At 28.4% G+C, this 24613-nt stretch overlaps 1 protein-coding gene across 1 annotated transcript; it reads right to left on the reverse strand.

Annotated features, from left to right (window-relative positions):
- Window positions 1–17941: 17941 nt before the first annotated feature.
- LOC135959859 (uncharacterized) lies at window positions 17942–19485 on the reverse strand. Its single transcript, XM_065510958.1, has 2 exons — window positions 19334–19485; window positions 17942–19273 (listed from the first exon to the last, which is right to left on the reverse strand). The coding sequence occupies exons 1-2, from the start codon at window positions 19483–19485 to the stop codon at window positions 17956–17958; spliced, it is 1470 nt and encodes a 489-aa protein (XP_065367030.1). The 3' UTR covers window positions 17942–17955.
- Between the last annotated feature and the right edge of the window lie 5128 nt (window positions 19486–24613).

The following is a 24613-nucleotide window of genomic DNA, read 5'->3' on the forward strand; positions in this document are numbered from 1 at the left end:
ACTCGTCCCTTAGTGGGATACGAGTGGGATATCTATCAAAATAAATATTTTGTAACTCAAGATATACAATTTTTGATTTTTTGGCAAAATCAAAAACTTTTTTGACTTTTTTTTAAAATGGGCCCTTTTTGTAATTTTTTTTTTTGCTATAAAGAAAGCTTAGGCCTATTCCTTTAAGATGGTTTTGATCGCTTAGTGGGATGCGAGTGGGATATATATCAAAATAAATGTTTTGTAACTCAAGATATACAATTTTTGTGTTAAAACATTTATTTTGATAGATATCCCACTCGCATCCCACTAAGGGACTAAAAATATCTTAAAGGAATGGACCTAGGCTTTCTTTTGAGCAAAAAAAAAAATTAAAAAAGGGCCCATATTGGAAAAAAATTTTGATTTTGCAAAAAAAAATTAAAAAATTGTATGTCTTGCGTTACAAAATATTTATTTTGATAGATATCCCACTCGCATCCCACTAAGGGACTAAAAATATCTTAAAGGAATGGACCTAAGCTTTCTTTTGACTACAAAAAAATTTTTAAAAAAGGGCCCATTTTGAAAAAAAATTCGAATTTGCAAAAAAAAAGTCAAAAATTGTAAGTCTTGAGTTAAAAAATATTTATTTTGATAGATATCCCACTCGCATCCCACTAAGCGACCAAAAGGGTCTTCAAGGATAATATCTAAGCTTTTGTTTGACCTAAAAAAAAAAATTAAAAAAGGGTCCATTTTGAAAAAAAAAGTCAACAAAGTTTTTGATTTTGCAAAAAAAGTCAAAAATTTTATGTTTTGAGTTACAAAATATTTATTTTGATAGATATCCCACTCGCATCCCACTAAGCGACCAAGTAGGTGTTCAAGGAAAATATCTAAACTTTATTTTAAGAAAAAAAAAAATAGCGTATTTTAAAAAAAAGTCAAAAAAGTTTTTGATTTCGGAAAAAAAATATTAAAAATTTTTTATTTTTTTTTTTAAATATTTTTTTTCGAAAGATCGAAGAAATAGCTATCTATACTATTTGGAACACATTTTGCTAAGAACAATAGGTAATAAGTTACATGGATAAGAAAAAACCCCTGTTTGACCAAATTGTCAAAATTTTACCCCCTATAACTCAGAGAGTTCTCGACCGATGTTGTTGAAAAATTGTGTCTGAGTTACTATCCAATAGAGCTAACCTTGGTGCAAATTTCATCCCGATCGGAAGACATCGATTTCAAAAGTTGGTTCACTTGACATGAAATCCCCCATATATATAAAAAAAATTTTAAAAAAAAAATTAAAATAACAATTAGAATTTTTTTTTCCCAAAAATGAAAAAAACAACTTTGGAAAAAAAAATTCATTTTGTTTACCTAAAAATATTTAAATTTTTTATTTTGAAGTATAAATTGGTGAAGGGTATATAAGATTCGGAACAGCCGAATATAGCACTCTTACTTGTTTTTATTCGATTCGAAATTTTCAGGAGATGGTTTGTAAAGAAAAAAAAAATCAAAAATTCCGGGTAAAACTCGGAATTTTTTTTGAGTCCAGTCAACTGTAATAAAAAATGCTCCCTAAAGTATGCAGTACAAATTTAGATGTTTTATTTGGAAATAAATAAGAACAGCCAGGTAGGTGTAGGTGGGTTGGAGAAACTTGAAGCTAGCATTAGTAAATGCTACCGGGCGAAGCCGGGCGGGTCAACTAGTTTAGAATATAATTAGAAGAGGAATTAAACATAGCCATCAAATGGATGAAAAATAATGGTAACAGCCATTCAGTTTGTATTTTAATGACAATCAAGCTGTTGTCAAAATTATAAAAAAACAATGTCGTTAATGGATAAAAGAATTTTTGCCCATTGTAAACACATTCAGTCCACTGCATTTTTGGCATATTTAATACATATTTTAGCCTCAATTGTAGGCGTTTAACGGGCATATTTCCGACCAAATCGTATATCTTTATCTGGCATATTTTAGCTTCAATCGTAGGTCATTATTTGTCTTAATATGTTGATATTATTTTAATAAAATTTAGAAAGATTCGTGTTGTAATATAAAAAATTAATAATAATTAATTAAAATAAAATTTAAATCTTATTCTAAAATTTAAAATTACTTAAATATTAAAGTTTTACACAAAACCAAAAACCGTTCTACCTCACAACTTTGAATTCAAAAAATACACATTTTTAATTTGTCCACCAGACGTATAATTGTTATTAACTCCATAACAACATTTGACCGCAACTTTAATGTCTTCAAACTTTTAATGTTGCAAAACATTTCTATGCATTTTATGTATTTCTATGCCTTGATATTCCCTAGTCCCAGTAATATCTAGTAATATCATAAATACTTTACAAATTGTCCTTTATATTGTAGGCTCTATCTCTATTATGTAAAAAAATAAATGTAGGTAGACCATATTATGCAAAAATGTTTTCATACTATTTAAAAAAAATATATTAAGCAAAAAACAAAAACACTTCTTCTATATAATGTGTCTTAAGTTGAGTGTATTTCCTTGGCTTTGGTTGAAGGAGCAGCAACAAGGAAAAAGGGTCAATAAAACTATAGAGAATGTTAACGAAATAACAATAACAACAAAAACTATAAAAACAAAGGCCATAAATTCAAAATACTAACAACAGTTCACACACAATGTTGCACTAATACTAACACGCTTAACAAACCACCCAGCAGTTCTGGGTGACTAGTGATTTCACCTATCAATTAGGGTCACCACTAGTTACAGCAAAGTGACCTGTTATTTAAATATGTGCTTGCCCTAGGCATAAGTCAATTGATGATAGATAAATAGTAAAGATTAAACTACACCTTACAAGAACACACTTATTGGAAATTGACTCTTCATTAAACTACTAAAAAGTGACTACACCCTAGATTACCTAGAGCCACTTAGGAGACAATTGACTAACCACACGAGATTAGTTATTGAACATTATAGTGTAAACAACAAAGTTTCGAAAATGCCAAAATTTGTATCAACAATGAGTCATATGCGCGAAGTTTTGGTTTACTTCTTCAATTTAAAAAAAAAAGTGCCGCTGAAACGCTCCTATTGCTCAGCAAAGCTTATGGTGAATGTGTTCCATCGCATTCAATGTAAGAGACGTTTTTGCGCTTCAGAAGTGGTGATTTTGATACGGAAGACAAAGATCGCCCAGGCCAGCCAAAAAAATTCAAAACGTTTGCAAGCAGCAAAATTCATCTAAAAGCAGGGAAGTAGGGTACCATTCGAATTGAAGCTGAGAGACCTTGAAAGAGGGTTGAAAGCTACAAAAAAAAATAATGGATACATTACAATAACCCGAAGAGTAAGATGGGCTTCAGCCAACCAGCCGAATCTACACCAAAGCCAAATATTCATGGCGCTAAGGAAAATCTATGTATTTGGTAGGACCAAAAGGGTCCTGTCTGTTAAGAGTTGCCTAAATATGGCCAGACTATCACAGGGAACCTATACAGAACGCAACGGATTTGTTTGAAGCGAGCACGAGGCAAACCATGAAACCGTAATATTCCATCATGACAATGCTCGACCACATGTTGCATTACCTGTTAAAAAGTATTTAGAATGAAGTGATTGGGAAGTTTTGCATCACTCGCTTTATAGTCCAGACAGTGCCTCGTCCTCCTACTATTTGTTTCCAAGGATGCACAGTGGGGCAGAATCGAAATTTTTGGAAATAAATTTGGCATTTAAACGATTGGGATTTTAGAAAATTTATAAAAATTTTTTAGTGCAATATTTTTGATAGACTTAATTTTAAAGTGGCATATTTTTGAATCTAATTGAGATATTGACTTGAAATTTTTTTTGTAGGACCAAAAATTAACTTATCTATACAAAAATCTATAATTCTGAATAAATGTGGATCAAATTTTTCCTAATATTTGCAATCCTATTCAAATTTGATACAAATTTTAGTTTTAGAATCTCAATAAAAATGTAATATGTAATAAAATCTTTATTTATCAACAAAACTCAATGAAATTTTCAAAGTTTTTAAAAATTGTCATTCTAAATAACAAAATGTAAAAAAACTTGTCAAAAGGTTAAAGGGAATCCCGCAATTTCTAAAAATTGGAGCGAAAATCCCAAAAATGGTATTTTTTTACAATTTTGCCTATAGAGTCCACATTTCTTTGGGGGCTGGGAAAATACTTTGTGGATAAATAGGGAACACATCAAGGTTTCCATAGCTGCTTTTTGTTTTATGATCCCAGCTTTGGGATAAAATCCCAAACATGTGGCCCAAAGTTGAATTTTTGATAAAAAATAGGTCAAATTCCGAAGGGCTTAGGGGCGACATATTCGAAGAATGTGACATGTCTTTTATATTAGATTGTTCTCCGTAAAGATATCTTTCAGATAAACATAAAATTGTTATATATTCTTAAAGAAACTTTTTTTTTAATTAAAAAAGAGTTAAGTCACCTTTTCGCCCAAAAAACAGCATAAATTAACTATTTTTTGAATATTTAAATTGAAAATCGTTTATTTTTGGATCCATAATTGATATTGTATGTAATTCGTAATTTAGTTCTCTAACTAATAAAAAAATTCGAGTCCATTCCGTCCAAAAGTACGACCCATATTTTTAAAAAAGCGGACCAAGGTATGGCAAAATTTTATAATTTCAATTTTGAAATGCCTATAACTCGGAAATTATAAGACACAAATAGGACATGCAAGCAAGACCTAGCCGAGCGCTTTCCAAATCTTTGAAATCGGATAGGAAACAAAAATATTGCACGTGTTTAAAAATTTTACATGTCGAAGGTGCCCCACTTTGAGCCCTCATAGTGCCGCCCCTGGACCATTTGTATGGCCCATTTTAATATTTTAAACTCGAATACTCCTTGGCTACGGCCACGTCAAATTTTATACCGATCGGATCAGCTATTTAGAAATGCCAGATTTATTTCCAAACAAATTTTATTGCTTCATTTTGGAACAGAGTATTCGATATTGGCTTGATTCGTTCTTGGGCTAAAAAGATGAGCAGTTCTTTAAACTCGGAATCCATATTATGCCAGAAAGATGGGAAAAGGTAAAATAAAAGCTAAAAACTTGAAAAGATCCTGCATTTTTAAGTCATACACCAAATATTATATTGAAAAAAATGTATTTTGTTAAAACATCTGTGTGAAAGCATCGAAGTCAGCCAAAATAGGTAAAAATACCATTCAGGATATCTCACTGGTTCTTCTAGAGGTATATGAGCCATTTTTTTTAAAAAAACTTCGCATACTTCAATATTTCGATTTGTAACAGTGTAATAAATTCCATAGGCCTATAACTCCTTATATATTTTCCAGTCGTTATACGAGAACAAATCAGTGTAGTACGGCCAAATTGCCCAAAATATACAATATTGGAATCGGCCAAGTAGATCAGTAAAAAATACTGTCTTGGACATGGACTACTTAAAACACTGCTGGGAAATCCTTAAAACAGTAGCAAACAAACGTATACAAAATAGAAGAGAAAAATAATAGCAGGCAATACAAGGGTAATAAAAATTTGTTGGAAATTGATTTGTTAAATTCAAGTATAATAAAAATTAGTTGGCAATTAATTTGTTGATTGTTAATTTTACCAGAGTCATGTTAAACAGTTATGTTGAAAATACATTTTCCTTTCTTGGGATTATTATAAAATTTAAAGCCAATTTGGCCAAAGTTTGCCAACATATCCAAAGGCGGACTAACAATAATCACTGCTATAATTTCCCCCTCAACTGTCTTTACAAAACTCTATACAGTAGCCTACTTATGGTTTTAATACTCGTTCGTACTAACATTATTTTCCTACTGGCCAAAATCGCGTTGTTAATAAACGTTTACCCACTTGTTAAAGTTAAATTTCGTCCAACTACTTTTCCACTCTCAGAAATTCATTCATGTTTGTGCAGCAAGTGTGTTAAAGAAATCCTTGGCTAATGTCGCGTCTACGTAATTCATCACTTTATTTAAAGTTATTTTAACACACGTGAGTGTAAGAATGAACCAGCGAGTGAGTGAGTGAGTGAGTTTGTATGTACATGTCACTTCTGCATTAGCAAATATGTACGTACATTTTGAAAATGTTTGTTCGTTGTTGGAAATAAATTTTCCCAAAATAACAACAAAAATAAAAGAAATTAAAAGAAAAGAAGAGTCAAGGAAAACTATTTCACATTTTAGAAATTTGCGACCTATGTCACTGCTGATTTTATAAAGTACACTTAAACTTTAACACATAAGTGTGCGAAGGAAAGCCTTTGGTTTAGGGGGACAGAAGAATAATTAATGATTTTCCTTTAAGAAGAATTATGGGGTGTGATAAAATTTTGCCAATGCAGTATAAATGTTAAAAACTTAAAAGTTTTGTGTTATTTTTTTTTTTTTTTTAGTTCTTGTCTAGAAATATTTTGTAATTTATAGCTTTTAGGGATATGGTATGAGTACACTCGAAAAATTTATAAAAATGATTAATTTATGTATGTTATTAATCTGTAGTAGTAATTGTTAAAAAAGTACTACATATTAGGAAATAAACTAAATATCAGAATGAGCTGAGAATCGATATCAACTTTTCTTTTGATGTTGTAACCAAGCTATGTGAAGTCATCTAAAATAATGTCAGCTTGAGGTTTGAAAACTAAAAACAAAATTAGATTGATATAATATAATATTTGTCAGTAGCCTAAAATTGTTATCAAAATAAATTTGTTTCACTCTATTCAAAACTACGTGTAAAATAAGGCACCGTGGCTCAGAATCTCTGTAACTTTTGAATTGATAGAAATATTTAATTTTTTCTTTTTGATGGAGAGATATTTTCTTTCTATTGCTTTTAGTATAAAATTGCGGATTATTTGTTTTTTGAATCAGCTATACTTATAAACAAGTAAGAAAGCTATATTCGTCTCTGCCGAATCTTATATACACTTCACCAAATTAAACTTTAAAATAAAATTTTTAAATATTTAAAAAAAAACATTAAAAAATTTTATGGGAAAAATAAAAAATATAAAAAAATATACATATTTTCAGATTTTGACCTATTTTGACGTCGTCGCAAAGGACTTTGAAATATCTATCATTAGACATCCATATTGTCTATATTAATCCAGATATAAATTGAGGTAAAAAAATCGAGGTTATCCTGTTTTTTCCATTTGTATGAATCATTTATGTAAGTTATTTGTGGGCTACGGTAAGTTGATTTCAACATACAGACGGACATGTTTTTATAGGGCCCGCTACAAATAAAAACAAGTAAGAAAGTATGGTCGGTCAAGCCCGACCATATAATAACCTACACTAAGTAAAAGAGCAAAAACATTTTTCTTTTAAAATTTCAATAATTTATATTTTTGAGTGATTTTTGGAAGTGGGCCTTATATGGGTGCTATGACCAATTATGGACCGATCACCATGAAATTAGGTCGTGTGATTTATGTCTCTATGAAAGTTTACTATGTTGAATTTTGTGAGTATACCAACATTTTTAAGCGATTTATGCACGTTAAAGTGATTTTCGGAAGCGGGTCTATATGGGAGCTATGACTAATTACGGACCGATCATAACAAAATTTGGTGACATGAATTTTGTATATATAAAACTTATTTGGAGCTCAATCTGTGGAGATACATTTATAAATTAAACATTTATGACCGAAAAAGTCTAATTTCGGAAGGACATTTGTATGGGGGCTAGGTGAAATAATGGATCGATTTAAGCCAATTTCAATAGGCTTGGTCCTTGGGCCGAAAAAATAATATGTACAAAATTTGATCGAAATATCTTCAAAATTGCGACCTGTACTCTGCGCACAAGGTTTATATGGACAGCCAGCCGACCAGACGGACGGACATCGTTTAATCGGACATGGGTGTTAGACTAATATTTTTGGGCGTTATAAACATCTGCACAAACGCATAATACCCTCCCCACTATGGTGGTGTAGGGTATGAATTAGGGTATTCAATCGATTAACCGTTAATCGGTTAACCGATTAATTTTGGACGGTTAACTGTTCGAATAATTTGAAATTGCCGATTTTCAAATAACAAATAAACCGATTAATTTGTGTCGATTAACCGATTAACCGAAATTCTTTTTTTTTTTGCACTTTAATACATTTTTTTGTATTTATTTTTCCGTTTCAATTCAAATACAAATTTCAAATTAAAATTAGATATTTTTGAACATCCAATAAACATGATTAGTGAGTATGTATAATAATTGACATATTTAATTTACATCTATTTGAAACTTTGTATTTCCATGTATAGACGAAACTTTTTTTGAAATGAGTGTTTTATCATAACTAAACGAAACTATTAAATTAATCAAAATCTAAAACAATCCAAAAAGGAATTTTCTTTATTATGCTTTTGATTTCTCCAACATATATAATCAGCGAGACAGTTTTTTTTCAAGAAAAGTTTTATTAAATCTAAAGAAAAAATCGTTTAAATTATATTCTTTTTATAAAAGATTATTTCAGAAGATCTCACTAAAACCCTAAACAACTCACACATCGCTCATTTGCTGCAACAACGTCATAATTCAAAAAAAAGTCGTTTCGAGAAAAACATCTTTGAATATTTTAGGACATTTTACTATTTCTTAAATAAATTTTCAACAAATCATGTGATTTCAGAAATATAAATAGTAGATGTTAATATCTTTCTAATCTGTATTTAACCCAAATTTTTACTTATTAAATATACGAGAAAACATGAATTTTAATTTTGATGTTTACAACAAAAAACACTCTCACAAAAAATAATTCACTTTTTGGAAAACAGATGAAACTATATGAAAGATTATAGAACAGCGCATATTTTGTATTACTCAGTTCATAAAACACGGATTTTGAGTTATGACGTTGTTGCAGCAAATAGGCGATTGTTTACAAAAATGATCTCAAATACCTTATTTGCTGTTTTTTATGTTTTTGTACACAAAATTCGTTGTTGTATTTTCAATTTAAAATGAAAATAGAAATTATTCGGTTAACCGAATAATTTTAAATTAACCGAATAAATCTAAACCTCGATTAATTATTTGCTCGATTAACCGATTAAATCAGAAACCCGATTAATTGAATTCCCTAGTATGAATATAGAAATTACAAACGGAATATCAAACTTATACTTATATACCCTTGGTGAATGGTATAAAAAAGTTATAAGCAGATAAAAAACAAGTAAGAGAGCTATATTTTGTTTATACGCTTCACCGAATTATACTTCAAAATAAAAATTTTAAATATTTTTAGGTAAACAAACATTTTTTTTCTAAAGTTGTTTTTTCATTTTTTGGAGAAAAAAATGTTCGAATTGTTTTTTTAATTTTTTTTTTTTAAATTTAATATTTTTTTTAAATTTCTTTGCTTTTTCAATTATTGTTTAATATTTAGCGAAAAAAAACTTTTGGTGAGAAAAAAAATTCGGGTTAAAAAATATTTTTTCCGATTTTGAACCATTGTAGGTCCAACTTACTACGTCGTTGCAAAGATCTTTGAAATATCTATTATTAGATATCCATATTGTCTATATTAATGACTTAGTAATCCAGATATAGGTTAAAAGTAGGTCATAAATCGAGGTTGTCCTGGTTTTTTATATCTCAGCCATTTGTGGCCCGATTTTCTCGAATAATACTGTGGAAATTACAAACACAGAAAAAACTATTTCTTAAACCGTTTCAATTCAAATATTTATCCCATATTGAACTGGTTTCAATTATTTCATAATTAAATCAAGTATTCATTTGCTCAAAAACAAAATTTCTTGATATTCTCTATTGAATTATTGATTATTTTGGCAATTGAATATTGAATTTGAATGGTTGAATTTCAAATATAAAAATAATTGAATAGATAATTTTCGTAACTGAAACACAAAAAATAACAAAAATCTGTTTTCAATTACGAAAATTATCTATTCAATAATTTTTGTATTTGAAATTCAACCAATATCGAAAATTGTTTATTCAATTGTCAAAATAATCAAATTCAAAACACAAAATTCAATAGAAAATATCAAGAAACCAGTTCAATATGGGATAAATGTTTGAATTGAAATATATTTTTTTCTGTGAACGGAATGACAAACATATATATACCCTTCTCACGAAGGTGAAGGGTATAAAAAAGATTTAAAGGATAATTTTGTGAACAGGTTCCCACTTAATCAATTCTAGAACAGGTTCCACTATACCAGTTGCCAGAAATATATTAAAAAAATCCCTTTTTCTAGAATTTCGTTATTTTTTCTGGATAAAATCTGTAATCCTTTTTCCATTTTTCCTGGGCTTCTTCTGATAGATTTCCGAGGGGTACTACACAGAGCCTCAAAAGTGGGTAAACACTAGAGAATCATTATAATCCAACTTAAATCTTTTTTTTTTTCAGAACTGAAAGTATTATTCAGCTCAATCTACAACAAACCGAAAGTTTTAAATTGTAATCGATGGATAGATTTTAAAATTTTCATTATTTTAAAAAAAAATCAAATAATTTGTGGTGTTTACACGCTTTTGAGGCTCTCTGTAAATGAGGCTTAATGACATCTTATCCATGATAAAGGATTTTGTGATCTGTTGCAGACATACATATTTCTCCATGAATATATGGTTGTATATATTCGTGCAGTTTATTTCGCATAATCATAAAATTTTCTAGCATCAATTTGTTCATTGCACACAAGTACATCGATAACTGTTTTAAATATTGAAATAAGATTTATATCAACACCTATTTTTCTGAAAAAAACCTTCTTGCTATGTTCCCATCATTCGTAGTGCTTGATCCTTGTTTTGGTTGACCTATTTGAGAAATTCGTCCTGAACATAGCATCGTTTTTGTCCAGAAGAACCATCTCAACTTGCTTTTTCCATATTTCTTCAAATCATTTCCTTTAAATGACATTAGCAAGCGTTGGGCTGTATGATTAAGTAGATTTTGAAACCGGTGTGATTTTAATAGTGTTCCTTAGTAGCAATAGTCCTTCTTAGCAGCAGTTATATGATGATATGATGGATAGATATTTAAGCCTTTTTTAATCATACGAAATCTGAGCTGAGTATATTGCTGTTTTGTTAACTTCAAATCCAAAAATAATGCTAATGCCTCTTCATTTGAGAATTGTTTTTTAACGCTTGGCGATGGAATACTTTTAAGAATCCGTTTTGTTTTCACTGGACTAGCGTCGATACCATTTCACTTTTTGAATGGTATCGACTTTTGTAAGTTGTTGCTGTGATCGAATTGATATAGGAAAGTTTCTTGAATGTTGGGAATATTTTTATTCAAATGGAAAAAGTGTTCTATAGACCGGCCCAGACAGATAAAAAAGTATATATGGGGTTAAAGAGGACCCTTTCGCCTTTCAAATTGTAAAAGTTATAATATTTGTTTTTAACAGCATGCCACGCCCACAATTACCAATATTTTGATTTTCGGCCAACTTAGTTTCAGTATGCTTACTTATTGAATGGTATTAAAATGTTTAAAACAATTGGACTTTTGACCAGAAGATGTTATGTCCAAAATTTCTCCCAAAAATGTTCCATAAAATCACTTGCAAAAACTATTGGAAAGGTATTCAATTATATTAATATTTTATTTTGAGTGTAATATCAATAAAATGCAAACATTTTAAGCCGACATTTTGACCGATTAAATGCATTAAAGAAATACATATAAACTTTTGTTTTATTAAAACATTTTCACATACATTTTTATATTTTACAAGAATTTAGCATCAATTTGCTTTTAATTTTAATTTTTAGACCTTTTCAGGTGTCAGCTTATTTTTATTATTAGCTTTATTAATATTTTTTATGCTTTTAGCCTTTTCATATTTATTTTTATACACACAAATTTAATTTTATTATTTAAACACGTTATTTTTAAATTTTATAGCTAAATTTCTAGTATAAACTTTTATTTTAAGCATTTTTTTTCATTTATTTTTTTTTCACTTTTTCACCGTGTTTTATTATTTGCCAAAATCGATCCGTTGCATTTGCCGTCTATTAAGAAACTAAAACTGATTTTCTTGCTAAAACAATTATGGTCAAAAAACAGGGACTTAATACTTTGCTAACACAAATTTTTGTGGATTTTTCTATACCAACACACACACATTTTGCATACTTACATTTGAAAGAAACTCATTCAATGGTTTGTGAATACGAAGGCAGACGGATAAGTTTTTAAACAACAACAATAGGAAAAGCTTCTTTCTAATTAAATTAAGTAGACAACGACATTTAATTTGAAAATCCCACAATACCCAAAATAACAAATTTAAATTTTCGTAGTTTTTTTTTTAATTTTGCACAAAAAGTTTGGTCCGAAGCTGGTAAAATAATAATATAAATTGGTAGTAGGCAAATAGAGGGACTTAAGTTGTGTGCATATATGGGTAAAAAATTAATGACATGCATAATTGTATTTTTGCGCTCTATTATCTATTGTTTACATTAGGGTTGTGTACGTAAATTGACGAAAATCTTCGTAACCTGAACAACATGAATGCATACCACTGATATAAATCTAGATTCAAGATTTTTAAAGAACTTTTCAGATTGCCTTTGTTGTAAACTCATATATAGGGCTTACGTTGTTGTTTTTACTCACACACATCCATCCATTCATACTTATTCAACTTATACACCTCTATATACACTTTTTTATTATTAGTGCCTCAGTTAAATTCCTTGCACGGTTAACGCTTCAGGTTTATTTAAATTTCTTTCTATATAGACCACTGTTGATGTCATGTGTGAGCGTTTTCGTGTTGTAGTATTAGTGTTATAGTAGCTGTTAGTAGTTGTGTTAGTATAATACGTGAAAAACGTGGGTCAGTAAACCTACTTCCGGTTGACATAAATTCGCCTTGGACATGAAAACTTTGGACTGTTTTCATATTTAGAAAGAGTGTGTGTGTTTAAACAATTTTATTATTTTGTATGTAGGTAATGCCCGTCCAATATTTGTATAAAATATTTTGAATTGTTTTTAATGGTTGGCTTCTATATATTTTTGCCATAAAACAGCAATCTCTTACTAAAGGTTTTTCAATTGAGATTTTTTTCCAGCAAAATATGACGACTGTTGATTGTAAAATCCAGTCACACAACTTAAAATTGGATTATTACATGAATAATAATGCTGTTTAGATAAGCTTTGGATTTTTAGATAAGAGATTTTAAACATATTATTAATACTTTTCTATTAATTTGAAAAAAAAAAACTGTTTTCTATAAGAAAACAGTCTTACATAAGAAAACAGTCTTACAAAGAAAGTTTTCTATAAGAAAACTGTCCAGTCTTACAAAGACAGTTTTCTATAAGAAAACTGTCCAGTCTCACAAAGACAGTTTTCTATAAGAAACCAGTCTTACAAAGACAGTTTTCTATAAGAAACCAGTCTTACAAAGACAGTTTTCTATAAGAAACCAGTCTTACAAAGACAGTTTTCTATAAGAAACCAGTCTTACAAAGACAGTTTTCTATAAGAAACCAGTCTTACAAAGACAGTTTTCTATAAGAAACCAGTCTTACAAAGACAGTTTTCTATAAGAAACCAGTCTTACAAAGACAGTTTTCTATAAGAAACCAGTCTTACAAAGACAGTTTTCTATAAGAAACCAGTCTTACAAAGACAGTTTTCTATAAGAAACCAGTCTTACAAAGACAGTTTTCTATAAGAAACCAGTCTTACAAAGACAGTTTTCTATAAGAAACTAGTCTTACAAAGACAGTTTTCTATAAGAAACCAGTCTTACAAAGACAGTTTTCTATAAGAAACCAGTCTTACAAAGACAGTTTTCTATAAGAAACCAGTCTTACAAAGACAGTTTTCTATAAGAAACCAGTCTTACAAAGACAGTTTTCTATAAGAAACCAGTCTTACAAAGACAGTTTTCTATAAGAAACCAGTCTTACAAAGACAGTTTTCTATAAGAAACCAGTCTTACAAAGACAGTTTTCTATAAGAAACCAGTCTTACAAAGACAGTTTTCTATAAGAAACCAGTCTTACAAAGACAGTTTTCTATAAGAAACCAGTCTTACAAAGACAGTTTTCTATAAGAAACCAGTCTTACAAAGACAGTTTTCTATAAGAAACCAGTCTTACAAAGACAGTTTTCTATAAGAAACCAGTCTTACAAAGACAGTTTTCTATAAGAAACCAGTCTTACAAAGACAGTTTTCTATAAGAAACCAGTCTTACAAAGACAGTTTTCTATAAGAAATCAGTCTTACAAAGACAGTTTTCTATAAGAAACCAGTCTTACAAAGACAGTTTTCTATAAGAAACCAGTCTTACAAAGACAGTTTTCTATAAGAAACCAGTCTTACAAAGACAGTTTTCTATAAGAAACCAGTCTTACAAAGACAGTTTTCTATAAGAAACCAGTCTTACAAAGACAGTTTTCTATAAGAAACCAGTCTTACAAAGACAGTTTTCTATAAGAAACCAGTCTTACAAAGACAGTTTTCTATAAGAAACCAGTCTTACAAAGACAGTTTTCTATAAGAAACCAGTCTTACAAAGACAGTTTTCTATAAGAAAACTGTCTTCCAAAGACTGTTTTCTATAAGAAAACTGTATTCCAAAGACTGTTTTCTATAAGAAAACTGTATTCCAAAGACTGTTTTCTATAAGAAAACTGTCTTCCAAAGACTGTTTTCTATAAGAAAACTGTCTTCCAAAGACTGTTTTCTATAAGAAAACTGTCTTCCAAAGACTGTTTTCTATAAGAAAACTGTCTTCCAAAGACTGTTTTCTATAAGAAAACTGTCTTCCAAAGACTGTTTTCTATAAGAAAACTGTCTTCCAAAGACTGTTTTCTATAAGAAAACTGTCTTCCAAAGACTGTTTTCTATAAGAAAACTGTCTTCCAAAGACTGTTTTCTATAAGAAAACTGTCTTCCAAAGACTGTTTTCTATAAGAAAACTGTCTTCCAAAGACTGTTTTCTATAAGAAAACTGTCTTCCAAAGACTGTTTTCTATAAGAAAACTGTCTTCCAAAGACTGTTTTCTATAAGAAAACTGTCTTCCAAAGACTGTTTTCTATAAGAAAACTGTCTTCCAAAGACTGTTTTCTATAAGAAAACTGTCTTCCAAAGACACTTTTCTATAAGAAAACTGTCTTCCAAAGACACTTTTCTATAAGAAAACTGTCTTCCAAAGACACTTTTCTATAAGAAAACTGTCTTCCAAAGACACTTTTCTATAAGAAAACTGTCTTCCAAAGACACTTTTCTATAAGAAAACTGTCTTCCAAAGACACTTTTCTATAAGAAAACTGTCTTCCAAAGACACTTTTCTATAAGAAAACTGTCTTCCAAAGACACTTTTCTATAAGAAAACTGTCTTCCAAAGACACTTTTCTATAAGAAAACTGTCTTCCAAAGACACTTTTCTATAAGAAAACTGTCTTCCAAAGACACTTTTCTATAAGAAAACTGTCTTCCAAAGACACTTTTCTATAAGAAAACTGTCTTCCAAAGACACTTTTCTATAAGAAAACTGTCTTCCAAAGACACTTTTCTATAAGAAAACTGTCTTCCAAAGACACTTTTCTATAAGAAAACTGTCTTCCAAAGACACTTTTCTATAAGAAAACTGTCTTCCAAAGACACTTTTCTATAAGAAAACTGTCTTCCAAAGACACTTTTCTAAAAGAAAACTGTCTTCCAAAGCCACTTTTCTATAAGAAAACTGTCTTCCAAAGCCACTTTTCTATAAGAAAACTGTCTTCCAAAGCCACTTTTCTATAAGAAAACTGTCTTCCAAAGCCACTTTTCTATAAGAAAACTGTCTTCCAAAGACAATTTTCTATAAGAAAACTGTCTTCCAAAGACTGTTTTATATAAGAAAAGTTTCTTTGGAAGACAGTTTTCTTATAGAAAATTGTCTTTGGAAGAGAGTTCTTTTCCTATGCATATCCTGTTTTCTGCATATTTGTGTGAATATTGAATTTTCAATTCCAAATCAAATTCAAATTTTGGGACATATTTTATATTTCTTTTAAAAATAACCACAAACAGCTAACATTAATTGTTATTGTTAAATAACTAGCACGACAAAAACACAAAATCTTCACACAAAAACCAACTCACAAAAATATTTAGACCAAAAACAATACTCTCACGTGGTGTCCGAAAAACAACCAACAGTTAAAAACAAATAAAAACCCCAAAATAGAAACAACTACAGCAAAAGTAGCAAAAAACCCAAGTAGTAATTTCAATCAAAAAAATAGGTCAAGGATATAATGAGTGAAATACAAAAACCACCAACACTATGTATTTCAAGCATTCAGCAAATTTGTCAATAAATCCCTTCTAATCGCAGGAAAAATTACAAAATTTCTTACGTCTCTAACGGAGGTATTAAAAGAAGGCTGTTCAAAGTAATTGCTTGTCCCCCTAATACCAACAAAAAATTTGCGTAAATATCTTGACTTTCCCATGCGTGACATCAACATGATTTGTAGGTTTCTTGCTTTACATCAAATTCGTAATAATAAAAAATATGAGTGAGAAAAAAAAAACAAACAAACAAACAAAAACAATGAAAAATTATTTTTTCTTTACCAGGATTGCTAGATAATTTTAATTCGATGTCCCCAAACAAAATTCAAAATATCCCCACAAATTCTTTAATATGGTTTTTTATCAAAGCTATCATTAATCTAGCCTTTCAGCACAATTACCGTTACCGAAATAACTGCAATTCCAGTTACCACTAAAATACCGTTACCGACATAATCGTAAATACCGTTACCTCTACAGTTATTTCTGAAGACCCCATATATCTTCGGTATCCGAATCTTCAATAATTCTGTCAGACATGCTTTCGAGAAGTTTCCTATTTAAAATCAGCAAAATCGGTCCACAAATGGCTTAAATATGAGGAAAAAACCAGGACAAACTCGATTTTTAACCTATATCTGGATTACTAAGACATTAATATAGACAATATGGATATCTAATGATAGATATTTCAAAGACCTTTGCCACGACGTATATAAGACTATAGTAAGTTGGACCTACAATGGGTCAAATCGGAAAAAATAGTTTTTAATCCGAATTTTTTTTTTCACCAAAAAAATTTTTTTTTTAAATTTAAAAAAAAAATTAAAAATTTAAAAACAACAATTCGAAAAAAATAAAAGAAACCACTTTGGAAAAAAAATTAAATTTTGTTTACCTAAAAATATTTAAAATTTTTATTTTGAAGTATGATAAGATTCAGCACAGCCGAAACAGCTCTCTTACTTGTTTTTATTAAACAAACTAAAATGTTTGTTTTTAAAATTACGCTCTTAAATTAACTTTCAAACGTTTTATATAAAATTTGTTGTTATCACATAAATAAAGTTTCTTGTAAAGAGTCTTTCTTGTAAAAAGCATTCTATAATCCCCAATTTTGGCGACAAATCCCCAAAACTGGCAAGCCTTGTCCTTTACAGTTATGAATGAATCCCATGTATAGGCGTGTGTCTGAGTAATTTTGGCCTGATGAGTTAACAATTTATTTTAGCTAAATGAATTCATTTGGACAATATGAACAATTTATTAGAAATTATTTGGAAAATTGTAGCAAGAGCAAAAGTAGTGGAAATAATCACAACAAAAGCCAAAACCCGCTTAAGGAATTAATAAATTTTTGAAGGACTTTTATAATGATCAAAGTTTGCCGGTCTAAATAAAATACTTGTCAGGAGATCACACTAAAATAGCTTTGCTAAATTGATTCATTTGAAAATTAATAAGAAAATTAAAACAAATAAAAACTGTTTGTTCAAATCCACCACTGATTTTATTATTCCGTTTATAAGACAGTACATTTTTATTCAAAATAAATTAATTTAAACATTCCAGTAATATTTATTTCAAATACTTTTCTCAAATTTCAATTAAATCTGCTACGAAAAACATCACGATCATCATGATGTTCCATCACCTCTTCCGCTTCATCCACATGCTCATCGAAATGTGTACGATCAGTAATTTTAGCTGGTACCGTAATCCATTTTGTTTTCGGAGACACAGCCATAATGGAAGCCCGACGAAAGGGTCCTGATACCACCGAACCGGACTGCATATTTGAAGACCAGGGATATGGATTATTAGGAGACGAGGAAGCTGGTGAATTTTGTTGCACAGGCATTTCATGTTTTTGACGAAAATTATACTCATTTTGTGGACCGCCATATTGAGGAATTGCTTCATCATTATAGGGTTTGGAAGTAGCAGGATGTTGATGTTCATAAAATGGATTTTGAGAGTTGCTATATTGTGGTATAATTATGGAGGGTTGGGGTGGTGGTTGGGCATTATATTCAGGATGTTGTTGTTCATAAAATGGATTTTGCGATTGGCTATATTGTGGTATAATTATGGAGGGTTGGGGTGGAGGTTGGGCATTATATTCGGTATGATGATAGTTGTAGTGTTGTTCCAAGGGTGGCAGTTTGTAGGGTGGAGGTTGAGCCACCAAAGTGTGATTGTTGTACGAGTAAGCAGGTTGCTGGGGAGGCGGTAAATGTGTCATATGTTCATATGGATCCGGTTTATGTGGATCATAGGAGGGTTTTGCATAACTTATGGGCACCTCAGGTTCTGGGTTATTGTGCATATATTGTGGAGCAGGCTGCTGTTGTGCTGGATATGATACTACCGGTATGTTTTGCTCTAAAGGTTTATTATATGTAGCCGGATTATTGCTATAGGGTGATTGCAAATTAACTGAAGGCCCGGTTGACTGTGCTTTTGAGGGTAACTGAGCTGCAGCTGCTACTAAATCTGCTGGATTCACTACTATATTAGCTGCATTCGAGCTATAACTAGGACTTTGTTCTCTAGAATTCATTTCACCCATTTTATTAAAACGATTACGTATAACATTGGTAGTCATAACCATTACCGTGGGATTCATAGCATCCATATGATCTTTGATGCAACCTTGCAAAAGATTAATGAAAAATAAAAATGACAACAAGGTCACAGCCGACATAGTCGAAGAACTCTTTCTGTCAGCATTTCCGCCAAAAATACCCTTTTTGCCGCCACCACCACCACCTCCTAAAGCTGATTTAGGGGGAGGATGTATAGCAGGTGCAGCAGGCGGCCCATAGCCAGTACCGGTGGCAGCTTGATAAGAATAACTGCCACCACTGGGCACATGTGCCGAAGGACCCGAATTATAATCATAGTCGGAGGGATCCCCACTATTAATAAAGACATTTGTTTTATAAATAATTATTTTTATTTAATAAATTTAAACTTACCCATAACCCGATTGATCAGTAGCTCCAGACCATTGATTATTCATATTCGAGCCCGCTGCTATTAGATGACGAAATGGATGTGTGGATTGAAATCTGGGCTTTGAGCCAAAGCCTGCTGTATATGCGGGATAATACAAGCCGTTAAATGACATTTTTCTTTATATTTATGTTTCTTTCTTAACACAACTGTTTTCTTTTACTTTAGCTAAACAAGTGACAGAACATTTTCTTTTAAAATCTTGGATGGTTTTTCCAAAGACATTAGCTACTGCATTTAATTACCCAAGCGTGTCATGAGTGCTAATTATTAAGAGTGACATAGACTTTAACTGGTGCATAAACACTAACTTCAGTTTAAACACTAAATTGAATGTTTATTAAATAATTTTTAAATATTAAACAAAGTGTTATTTTTTAATTTTCATTGATACATACATAGTAAATCTTGATAGCAGATCAAGATCAAATTTATTATAAGATGTGGTAAAGAGAGAACTAACTAAAATATCTTTGCCGAAATAATCCGATGTCTATATTGTTTGAAATCAACTTTCCCGCTGCCCGGATATCTTGGGGACCCCAATTTTGTTTCTTTATATCTCAGATATACCTTAGAGTATTTTTTGTATTGAAAATCAGTAAAAAATCGATCCATAAATGTCTGAGATTTTAGAAATTGAAAACGAATTTTATATATAGCAAAATTGTCCATTAATAATTTTCAAATATAGTTAAATTTTGAAATGTTTTCAAATATAGTAAAATTTTTAATTATCTTAAATTTTTCAATTATCGTAAAATGTTGAATACATTACAATTAGTCAATTCACAAGGTCTCTTATCAGTCATATTTTGATAATGTCCTAATATATGATGACTCGGCTCGGCTTAACCTACTCTTAGGCATTCGGCGTCTGCTGATCTCTGCTGGTTGGTTACGATAACACAATAAACATAGCATACGGAGTAGTATTATTTTAGGACATTTTTTTCTTGAAAAGCAATATAAACCATTGTGAAATATTAGGACATTATGACAATATGATATGATAAGAGACCTTGTGAATTGACCAAATATTTTATAAAATTTTCAAATATCGTAAAATTTTCAAATACATATCTAAAATTTTTAAAATATAACAAAAAGTTGATATCGTAAATTCTTCAAATATCGTGTTTGAAATATCGTAATAATTTCCATTTAGAAAATTATGAAATATTACAAAATTTCGTATTCCACAAAAAAAAATTTTTTTTAATTTTTCAAATACATAACATGAAAGTTTTAAATATCGAAAACTTTTCAATTATCGTAAAATTTTAAAACATCGGTCAATAAATTTCTGAGATATTGAACTGAAATTTTAAATATTGTAAAATTTACCATTAATAACATAATATTGATATCGTAAAATTTTCAAATATCTATATGTATTTGAAATATCGTAAAATTTCGTTTTCCAAAATTTTTTTTTCAAATATCGCAAAATTTTTTGTTTTGTGAAATATCTTAAAAATATCAAATATCGTAAAATTTTCAATTGTCTTAAAAATTTCAAAATATCGTAACATTTTCAATTTTCTTAAAAATTTCCAAATATCATAAAATTTCGTTCCCCACAAACATTTTTTTAAGATTTTTCAAATTTCGTAATTTTTCCAAATATCTTAAATCGTTCAAAGATCGCAAAAATTCTATCGAAAACTTTTCAAAAGTCGTAAAATTTTGAACTTCATATACAAATTCTGATATCGTAAAATATTTTAAAAATATCGTAATATTTTCAACTATCGTAAAAATGTCTAAATATCGTAAACTTTCATTTTCTATAAACATCTTTTTAAAATTTTTCAAATATCGTAAATTTATTAAAAAATATCTAAAATTTTTCAAATATCGTAAAAAAAAATTTCCAAACACCGAAAAGTTTTCAAATATCGTAAAATATCATCAAATTTCAAATATCGTAAAAATGTTTAAATTTCGTTAAAATATTTTAACATTTTAATATATCGTAAAATTTTCAAATATCTTAAATGTTACAAATATCGTAAAATTTTAGGAATATTATAAATAATTTTCAAATATTGCAAAATTTTTAAATATCGAAAAAATTTATTCGTAAGATTTTCAAATATCGTAAAATTTCGTTTTCCACAAGCATTTTTTTTTTGTAAATTTTTCAAATATCGTAAAATTCTCTAATATCTTTGGATAAAAAACATTCAAATATCAGAAACTTTTAAAATTTCTTAAATTTTTCAAACATCGAAAACTGTTAAATACACACAATAAAATTTTTTAAATTCAAAATTCAATTTTGATATTGAAAAATTTTTTAAGACTGTAAAATGGTATAATATTATTAAATATTTGAAATATCTTAAAATTTCGCGTTCCACCAAAAAATGTTTTTCCTTTTCTCAAATACCGTAAAATTTTTAAGTAACGTAAAATTTTGAAATCGTATAATTTTTAAATATCGTAAAAATTTCAAATACATATTTAGGGTATTCACACGGTCTACTATTTGGTCATATTGTAATAATGTCCTAATATATTTTGATAGTTTAATCAAATTTTTGTTGTGTTTCAAACAAAAAAGTTCTAAACTAATAACACTATTTGAACTATGTTTATTGTTTTGTCATAAAATAATACTTTTTTTTGTTTAAAACACAACAACAAGTATTATAATATATTAGGACATTATGACAATATGACTAATAGCAGACCATGTGAATACCCCAATTGTAAAATTTATAAATGAAACTATATTAAATCTTCAAAATATCGTTTTTCATTTTCAAAAAAAAAACATTTTATTTTTCCAATATCATAAAATTTATAAGTATTGTGAAAATAATAAATTATGGTAAAATTTTCTTAAAATTTACAAATATCGTAAACTTTTGTTTTAATAAAATAATATTTATAAATATCGTAAAATTAAAAAATTATCGTAAATTTTCATAAAATGTTCAAATATTGTATAATTTCGTTTTCCATAAAAAAGTAATTTGAACATTTCAAATATCGTAAAATTTTCAAATTCTTATATCTTTCAAATATCGCAAAATGTTCTAAAATTTTTAATGCTCAAATAGATAGTTTATCGTAAACTTTGTAAATCGTACAATTTTTGAGTATCGTAAAATTTTCAAATATCATAAAATTAATTTTTCACTAAAAATGTATTTTTTTTTTTTTGAAAATTTTATTAATAACGAAATTATTAAATAAATTTTGTTACCGAAATTATAAAAATTTGCTTTTGATTTGAATAATGAAGTGAAACTCAAAAAGTGTTTGCAAATTTAATGCTGCTAATTAAAAAATAAAACATTTTATCTTCTTTATATCCTTGAAATCCATTATTTTTAAACACAACTTTATTTTAAGGTAGGATCACACGATTGCCGCTATGCACCAATTATTGGTCTATTTTATACGTCAATCGTGTGATTTCACAACTTATTGGCTCATATGTCAAACCACAACAATATTGTGCTTATTTGGCCCAATCAAATGCAACACTGGTGCGGCAATCATGTGAATGCTTGATAGGCAACATGCACCAATAAAAAAGTTAAAAATACAACAATATTTATTGTGTTCTAGTGCGGCAATCAAAGAAGACAATTAGCGCCAATATTCATTTTTGTAAAAGAAATATTCTTTTTGTGAGCCACTCTTTGACCCACATACATCTTTTAACATTTCTTTATTAATATTTTAAAATATTTTAAAATATTTTAAAAATATCGTAATATTTTCAACTATCGTAAAAATGTCTAAATATCGTAAACTTTCATTTTCTATAAACATCTTTTTAAAATTTTTCAAATATCGTAAATTTATTAAAAAATATCAAAAATTTTTCAAATATCGTAAAAAAAATTTTCCAAACACCGAAAAGTTTTCAAATATCGTAAAATATTTAAAATATCATCAAATTTCAAATATCGTAAAAATGTTCAAATATCGTAAAAATGTTCATATATCGTAAAAATGTTTAAATTTCGTTAAAATATTTTAACATTTTAAAATATCGTAAAATTTTCAAATATCTTAAATATTACTAATATCGTACAATTTTAGGAATATTATAAATAATTTTGAAATATCGCAAAAATTTATTCGTAAGATTTTCAAATATCGTAAACTTTCGTTTTCCACAAACATTTTTTTTTTATAAATTTTTCAAATATCGTAAAATTCTCTAATATCTTTGGATAAAAAACATTCAAATATCAGAAACTTTTAAAATTTCTTAAATTTTTCAAACATCGAAAACTGTTCAAATACACACAATAAAATTTTTTAAATTCAAAATAAAATTTTGATATCGAAAAATTTTTTAAGACTGTTAAATGGTCTAATATTATTAAATATTTGAAATATCTTAAAATTTCGCGTTCCACCAAAAAATGTTTTTCCTTTTCTCAAATACCGTAAAATTTTTAAGTATCGTAAAATTTTGAAATCGTATAATTTTTAAATATCTTAAAAATTTCAAATACATATTTGGGGTATTCACACGGTCTACTATTTGGTCATATTGTCATAATGTCCTAATATATTTTGATAGTTTAATCAAATTTTTGTTGTGTTTCAAACAAAAAAGTTCTAAACTAATAACACTATTTGAACTATGTTTATTGTTTTGTCATAAAATAATAAATTTTTTTGTTTAAAACACAACAACAAGTATTATAATATATTAGGACATTATGACAATATGACTAATGGCAGACCATGTGAATACCCCAATTGTAAAATTTATAAATGAAACTATATTAAATCTTCAAAATATCGTTTTTCATTTTCAAAAAACATTTTATTTTTCCAATATCATAAAATTTATAAATTAATAAATTATGGTAAAATTTTGTTAAAATGTACAAATATTGTAAACTTTTGTTTTAATAAAATAATATTTATAAATATCGTAAAATTAAAAAATTATCGTAAATTTTCATAAAATGTTCAAATATTGTATAATTTTGTAAAAAAGGTAATTTGAACATTTCAAATATCGTAAAATTTTCAAATTCTTATATCTTTCAAATATCGCAAAATGTTCTAAAATTTGTAATGCTCAAATAGATAGTTTATATAGTATATAGTTTATCGTAAACTTTGTAAATCGTACAATTTTCGAGTATCGTAAAATTTTCAAATATCGTAAAATTAATTTTTCACCAAAAATGTATTATTTTTTTGGAAAATTTTATTAATAACTAAATTATTAAATTAATTTCGTTACCGAAATAATA

Source organism: Calliphora vicina, chromosome 5, assembly GCF_958450345.1.
Source record: "Calliphora vicina chromosome 5, idCalVici1.1, whole genome shotgun sequence".
Classification (NCBI taxonomy): Eukaryota; Metazoa; Arthropoda; class Insecta; order Diptera; family Calliphoridae; genus Calliphora; species Calliphora vicina.

Coding starts and splice junctions, on each gene's coding strand:
- LOC135959859 (XM_065510958.1), bottom strand. CDS start 19,485: ATGTCATTTAACGGCTTGTATTATCCCGCATATACAGCAGGCTTTGGC. Junction 19,274..19,333: donor ACTGATCAATCGGGTTATGG/GTAAGTTTAAAT, acceptor CTTTATTAATAG/TGGGGATCCCTCCGACTATG.